The sequence below is a fragment of the Argentina silus genome (assembly GCF_951799395.1).
Source record: "Argentina silus genome assembly, chromosome: 22".
Taxonomy (NCBI): Eukaryota; Metazoa; Chordata; class Actinopteri; order Argentiniformes; family Argentinidae; genus Argentina; species Argentina silus.
In genome coordinates, this window is record NC_139676.1 from 11,837,473 (window position 1) to 11,844,972 (window position 7,500).

The 7,500-nt window shown below is 44.1% G+C and overlaps 3 protein-coding genes across 3 annotated transcripts in view; all 3 read left to right on the plus strand.

Moving 5' to 3' along the window:
* LOC310821916 (target of Myb1 membrane trafficking protein) overlaps positions 1 to 2,050 on the plus strand; it is a 6,883-nt gene extending 4,833 nt beyond the window's left edge. Inside the window, exons 11-15 of the mRNA XM_083694194.1 lie at positions 104 to 176; positions 362 to 437; positions 874 to 933; positions 1,018 to 1,057; positions 1,215 to 2,050. Of these exons, the coding sequence (XP_083550320.1) occupies positions 104 to 176; positions 362 to 437; positions 874 to 933; positions 1,018 to 1,057; positions 1,215 to 1,357 (392 nt within the window). The 3' untranslated portion in view covers positions 1,358 to 2,050. The remainder of the gene's footprint in view (positions 1 to 103; positions 177 to 361; positions 438 to 873; positions 934 to 1,017; positions 1,058 to 1,214) is intronic.
* A 175-nt stretch (positions 2,051 to 2,225) lies between these two features.
* On the plus strand, positions 2,226 to 4,093 carry LOC310821917 (noggin-like). Its single transcript, XM_083694195.1, has one exon. The coding sequence runs from the start codon at positions 2,841 to 2,843 to the stop codon at positions 3,777 to 3,779; it is 939 nt and encodes a 312-aa protein (XP_083550321.1). The 5' UTR covers positions 2,226 to 2,840; the 3' UTR covers positions 3,780 to 4,093.
* A 2,273-nt stretch (positions 4,094 to 6,366) lies between these two features.
* get3 (guided entry of tail-anchored proteins factor 3, ATPase) overlaps positions 6,367 to 7,500 on the plus strand; it is a 4,148-nt gene continuing 3,014 nt past the window's right edge. Inside the window, exons 1-2 of the mRNA XM_083693599.1 lie at positions 6,367 to 6,531; positions 7,215 to 7,362. Of these exons, the coding sequence (XP_083549725.1) occupies positions 6,389 to 6,531; positions 7,215 to 7,362 (291 nt within the window). The 5' untranslated portion in view covers positions 6,367 to 6,388. The remainder of the gene's footprint in view (positions 6,532 to 7,214; positions 7,363 to 7,500) is intronic.

Below are 7,500 nucleotides of genomic sequence, written 5' to 3' on the forward strand. Positions count from 1 at the left end.
ACTCTTTTTTTTCACTTGCCCTTGAAGTGTGCATTCAAAAAACTAAGACAGAAGCAATCAGTCATTTTTTATTTACGCTCGTACGCTCTCTCCTTCCCATCAGGTGTTGCGGAGGAGGATGAGTTTGACATGTTTGCCCAGACCAGGGGCAGCTCTCTAGCCGACCAGAGAAAGAGGTGAAGGACTGGTGATCAGATCGCAGGGCTAGAGCAACAGGGGGGCGTCGTTATACAGTAGATACTGTATGCCCTTAAAACGCAACAAGGAAATGTATACCATATCAGACTGTCATTATACTGTACATAGTCTCACTGTGTGTGTGTGTGTGTGTGTGCGTGTATGTGTGTGTGTGTGTGTCTAGTGTGCGGTATGAGGACCCAGGGGCAGTGGAGGGACTGGCAGGAGCATTGGACACCAGGTTACAAGTCACTGGAGCGGTAAGTATTCACAACATATATCAGACATATTACTTTTTCTATTTTATATATAATCTATCTATCTATCTATCTATATATATATAGATAGATATAGCTAGATAGATATATATGTACTGTATACATCAAATATGTTTATGGAGATATTTAAGTGCTGAGGTAATTGCTGCTGTTTTGACCTCACACTGTTATTGTGGGTACAGACAGACTTTGTGCGGATAAGAATGAACCAATGTCAAATCCACGGACCAGTTAAGTAACAGCTCAATTGGATGTAATGCAGAAATTGGATGGAATGAAAACAAGCATTCTGACCCACTGAAGAACAGACACTGGAGAGATTATGCCATTGTTTTTCCATAGACTCTTAAATACCTCTTTGTTTCCCTTTCCTTCTTTCTTTCTCCCCCCCCCCTCTCTCCCTCTCTCTCTTTCATAGATCCCAACTTCTAAGAACTCCACCATGGATGAAATTCACAGATGGCTTTCTGCAGAAACGGTAAGAGAATTACATGGATATGTGTCTTCAACATTTTTCCCGAAAACATTGATGAGTTCACGTGGTACATGTTTTCTTTCACAGCCACAGGAGGCAGAGGACGCTGAAGGAGTGACCAGCGAAGGTGAGCGCTCATCCCTCTTACCATTGGCCTTCTCTGTCACAATGATGTCTGTCACAATGGCGCTGTTCTTGGTGGTATTCTCCATGTTGCTTGTTGCTGTATACACATCAATGTCCCTGTAGTCACACTATTTATACACTCTTTCTCTCTCTCTCAGAGTTTGACAAGTTTCTTGAGGAAAGGGCGAAGGTGGTAGACCAAACTCCCGCCGTGCGCAGCGAACCCCCTGCCACGTCCAGGGCCCCACCGCAATCCGCCCGGAAACAAGAGAAGTCACATGACCAGCTTTTCTCGCTCTGAGCGGGAGGTGATGCATCATACAGCAGAAGTGGACTAGCAGGTCAACACACACACACACACACACACACACACACACACACTCAGTGCCTTTACACATTGTCAAAGTGCCTCTGTACCTTTTTGATCATACAGTATTCCTGTTTGGAAATGATTGAGTGTTTTTTTTTTTGGTCTTATTTCTTTTTTTTTTGCGTTGTCGTTCAAGTCCAAGACGTGATGACAATCATGTATGCTGTGATGGCTGTGACACGTTACCATGCCAACATGTATGTAATGTCAACCGTGTTGATGCTCCGCTTTCACATTCCTGTATGTCAGGCTCCCTCCACTTTCGTTGTTTGGGGTCTTATTACATCATTCAGTGCTAATGTCTGCATTTGCAAGAGGCTGTTATGTGGAAAATCCTAAGACTAGTTGAATAATGCAAAAAAAAAAAAAACTACAGTATATGACATTTTTGAATGGAGATTCACTGTTAATTCAAAAATGAATGAAATGTATATATGAAGCTTAATATTATGGAAATGAAGTCGAAACTAAGTCGATACATGAAAACAAGTGTGTGGAGGTACAGTATTATAGTTAAAACGATCAGTTCTGTTGTTCTGTTGGCGCGTTGCTTTGGCCATGAAAAGGTGATTCCAGCAACCCTAAATAAAAGACACTTGGTCCCGACAAATGTATTTGGTCTGGGTTGCTAGTTTGTTATGTTCGTAACGTATCTGGGCATAGTGTGAGTGGGAACTCACATACTGCCTTCCTTTGCATGATGTCTCTCCGGCTATTCCTGGTACAGCGCATAGGATTGTATGGGAGAAATTATCGGTGTCTGCAGGTCACAGTGACACAGACCCCTGATTTTGGAGGTCAGTTCAAATTTCTACCACTTTCTCACCGCCGAAAACCAACTGTCACACCAGCATTGTCTGCCTCTCTGACCCCTACCTAACCCTTTGAGGTCTACCACAGCACACAACTGTTCAGGGGGCGTAGGGGCCAGGGTTTGGTTTCTGGACCGGGCCTCTATATTTCCCCTATATGCCCTCCTATGGGCATTTCAAGTTAACCGTAAGTCAACCACAGCCGGTAAACACCAGATCCTTGACAGCGTGAGAGATGGGAGCGAGGAGAGTGTATTGCCTGTTCCAGTCATAGCTGATAATTTCGCTGTTGTTCGGATGATAAGACGCTCTGTCCTGTGTGTTATTGTGTCTCTGCTGATTCACCCTGGGTACATAGAGACTCCAAAACAATCACATATACATACATGAGGGGAAGGCGCAGTGCAGCTCACAGCCAATCAGACATTATGAGAAAGAGACTCCAGAGTTAGGGGATAGGAAAACCTTCAGGCCTATTGATTTCATATAAATCTTATGGGGGGCAAATATTCCATGCACTATTGCAACTGAGAGAGCCCAAAGCGAGAGACTGCAGAGTGTGGAACGATTTTTGTGAGCTTCTGGGATCGATTCTTGAGAAAATGAACGCACTGGTAAAATGGTCAAGGAACTGTGGCGCCATACTGTGCTGGGCCTCTTTGGTTGTCCTCCCGAATGGGTCGACCGGCGCGCCCTCTATTACTCCAGACCAGGATCAAACTCGCAGTGAAACTGCGCTGGGGCAAAAATACACAGAATGGGATCTAACTTTTCTTCGGGACAGGCCCAGCTTTATGTCCTCTTCGCAGCCGATTCGACCTTATTCCCTCTCGATTAACGAAGAGGACTACCATTACACACCGAAACCAAAACACCTGCGCCCCGTACGTCTCCTGCGCACTTTGGGGGCATCTTTTGACCCGTTCTGGATGTCCATCGAGCGTCCATCCGAAGCGGGGGTCTGGACGTCCGAAGGGGGAAGCGATACTGATGCGTCTGGACAAACTGCGTCGCGGAGAGACTCACTAGCTCCAGATGCGCCGTTACCAAACTACACCACCGTCAACAAGGGGTTCAACCTCCCCGCATCCCCGGAACTCATCGAGGGCGCAGCGCGCTACCAACGAAAACTAGAAAAGGAGGCAGAGGATTTGGACCTGAGTTTGTTGTCCTCGGACGTTGCCAGCACGGTCCGTGACTGGTTGGTCCGCTCGGCCACTTGCGGACTGCGCCATCAGTGGGTGGATTTGGGTCCGGTGTTTTGGCCCCGCTGGCTACGCCACACAGACTGCGAAAAATCAGGCGGTTCGCCAAGTTGCTCTTTCCCCAGCGGAATGGCGTGCCGACGGGCCCAAGTGACACAGATAAAGATCCTCGCTTGGCACTGTTGGGGAGTCGAGGAGGGAGGCGGGGATGGGTCGAAAGGGATGGCCAGAGTCGACAGGGCGACTGTGGTGGGGAAAGTTGGATCAAGCAAGAAGTGTATGTGGCGACAGGCGCCTTATCCCGTAGTTACAGCGTGTAAATGTTCATGTAAATAAACTTTCTTGACAGTGTCATCAACATGTATTCTAGCCTATGGTTACAGAAAGTCATATCTGATTGTCAATGTAGCTATGTAGGCCTACAGAAATCTGTTTTGCAATTGCTGATGATTCAAGATTCATGGTAATTAAGGCACAGCTGAATGGGCTAGTGGTAATAGCCTACCAATTGTTTCCATGCTTAAGTCTCAATGGTCTACAAATCCTTTTTAGAAGCGGATTTATTTGGCAATTGTCCAATGTTGTTCCTGCATTTAATTGTGTTTTTCATGTTTTAGAATGAGCCCAGCACACCAGTTAGTTTTCCATGCTGATAGGCTTTAATTCTTGGAATAGGCTTCATGACCTAAATTGAAATAAACTGTTAAGTCCATAACTTAACTTGTGTGCTATTGTTTATTTTTCTATTGGGATGTTTTTGTTTTTTTCATTTGTCATTCAGAATGCTATGACGCATGGAATGCCTGATTACAGGAGGGCAATCAAGAGCGCAACTCTGATCCAGACAAATGGAACTTGTTTCTTGGTGCAGAGCGCCATCTAGTTGTGACATCACGACGAGGAATTATCCTGTCTGAGCCCTCAGTTTAGCTTGCCATAGTTTGACATACAAACTACACACAATTTACATAGCCGTCCTTCTTTGTTGCTCAGTTGTATAGTTTTTATATCAGCCATCGTGGTTTTGTACATGCAAATCGGACCTCCTAGTCTTTGAAATAAATAAACTGTCGCTGTGAATGTAAAACATGTCTTGACTAAAATGAGAGCCTGATAAACATATTTAGGCCTAAATGTTAAGAGTAGGCCTACCTCTTAAATCGAATGTCAGATAAACGAAAGAAGGGAGATGGTGTGGGGAATGATTTCTTGGCACACTTTGGGCCCTTTAACACCAATGAATGCCACAGCCTATTTGAGTATTGTTGCTGACCATGTGCATCCCTCCATGGCCACAATTTACCCATCTTCTAATGGCTACTTCCAATATGATAATGCACCATGTCACAAAGCAAAAGTGGTCTCAAACCGGTTTCATGAACATGACAATGAGTTCAGTGTTCTTCAGTGGCCTTCCCTGTCACCGGATCTGAATCCAATAGAACACCTTTGGGATGTGGTAGAACGGGAGATTCACAGCTTGAAAGAGCACCTGAAAAATCTGCAGGAATTGCGTGTTGCAATCATGTCATCATGGACCAGAATCTCAAAGGAATGTTTTCAACATCGTGTGGAATCAATGCCATGAAGAATTGATGCTGTTTTGAGAGCAAAGGGAGGCCCTGCTCGGTGAGTGTAGTCCTTTAATTCATGTTCATGTGTTTTAATGTTTTCACCTCCAGAGCACCATGATCAAACAGTGTGGAAGCTCAATCAAGCTTAAGAAACTGACAGTGAAATACAAAGTCAATGCCTACGTTTACCTGTTTATATTACTCTAACAATTGCATTTATTATAATGGTGTATTAACTGTTTATTCATTCTCCATGGAAACGGCATTGTATTGCATTTGTGTATGAAATATGCTATGTATAAATGAAGTTGAATTAGATTTGATTGACAGTGTAACACATGAAGTGTTATGTATTTTCTGTCAGTTCAGAAAATCTGCTTCAGGGTTACAACTTCTGCTGTATGTATCACAAAGACCTTAACCAAGAGGGCATTAAGGACTTGCCAGAAGAAATCACCCACTTGGACAAGATATATGGGCCCTGGCCCAAGGCACAAGAAAAAGAAGTGCTGCCTTGCAAGATTCTGCAGATGTTGTCTTTGCAGCTTGTGTTGCTGTAAGAAGAAGCACAGAGTATCTTACTAAGCCCCTGGACCATCTGACAAGGACTCGCCCACACAACACAACATAACACAACTCCAAAACAAACCACACATACTTTACACAGCACCACCACACACAACCACCCCCCCCCCCTCCAGCACCCCACCCACCTTACACACTTCACCTACCACCACACAGCACCAACAGCATCCCCCCAGTGAAAACCCACCTGAAAACCTATCTTACAGATCATCCCACCACACACGCACACACATGCACACGCACACGCACACACCCCTCCTTGCAGGATTACAATTTCTGCTATATGTATCACAAAGACCACCACAAACACAACCCTAGTCCCTAGTAGCCCATCCACCCCCTCTTAGCCTATGTTTATTTTTACATTTATTTTCCAACTTTTGTTTTTCTTACTCTCATTTCTATTATATGAAATACACTTTCTGCATATTATAACGATCTAGCTGTGGCTTTGTTGTTCCTTGTAACCATCCATAGTGTTATTTTTAAGTACAAATGATGCAATCTTTTACAGTGTTGTGTGATAGTGACGATTACACATTTAATGTAATAATGTGAGTAATGACACTGACAGGCCTAGTGACGGAATGATAAGCGATTGATTGTCTATATTTGGGTACGTGTTTGTTTTCATCAAATAACATCGTGTTATCGTTCATACGTAGCATATACTCAATATCCAGTACCAATAAATGGTATAGTCCAAAAGATAGCTCTTTTCCACCCAGCTGCCAGTGTTGGTACATTCCACTGCTGATCCGTCACCCGTGTATACACACATACAAGATGGCAGCTTCATTGGAAGAAGAATTTGAAGATGCGCCCGATGTGGAGCCATTAGAACCGACATTGAAGAACATTATTGAGCAAAAATCTCTGAAATGGATATTTGTAGGGGGTAAAGGAGGCGTTGGCAAAACGACCTGTAGGTAAGTAGATGGAAATATGTGCTTTCTTCACGTGGTGCTTACTCAGTGTCATTTGGCAGTTGTCACCGCTAGCATTAGCTAGCTTCACACACTACCGATATTAATTCAATCCATAACCTAAGTGATCAACCAGAACATGTTCTTTATTACAAACATTTAGCTGTATTATTGTTCTACATGGCAATTGCCCGCAAGAAATTTTCCCTTTGTTTAATCCTTCTCAACCATGGAAATACATGTCTAAATGTTGTTCGCTAGCTAGCCTACTAGCACTAAATCAAGCTGTCAGTCAAAATAGGCTGTCAAAGCTTGTTGTTGCCTGAACAATATGACTCACTGGCTAGCTGCTTATCCTGTCCACGATGGACGTCAGGATGTCTGGTTCCTACTTTTCTGCTAACTTACTACTAAATAGGCTAAAATTGTTCTTCAAAATAGAAGCCACAAAGCAATATAAACAAATGACATGATCACAGAAAGCTTGCTGCAAACAAGATCGCTGCATTTAGCAATCGCACAATTAGTATGGTTGTTTTATTAATAATTTGAGCAACAAAAATTACTCGCTCAATTAGAGGTCTAATTGAGCTGACATCATAGACATTAAGCTGTCTGTCTGTCTGTCTGTCTGTCTGTCTGTCTGTCTGTCTGTCTGTGCACTTCTAAACTCTCCTTCTTCACAGCTGTAGCCTGGCTGTCCAGCTCGCTGCGGTGCGCGAGAGTGTCCTCATCATCTCCACTGACCCGGCCCACAACATCTCAGATGCCTTCGACCAGAAGTTCTCCAAGGTGCCCACGAAGGTCATGGGCTACGAGAACCTCTTTGCCATGGTAACGCCAGCATCTCCAACGCAGACTCTTTGAGGCTCTCGCCAGCCTATGCCAGTTCTCTTTACACCCTCTTACCAGTCTGATGAAGTGACCATAGATGGAATTCTGTCCAAAAGCAAACGGTTGATTCTCCATGCC

Excerpts from the sequence above, each read along its gene's own strand:
- LOC310821917 (XM_083694195.1), top strand. The coding sequence starts at position 2,841 with ATGAACGCACTGGTAAAATGGTCAAGGAACTGTGGCGCCATACTGTGC.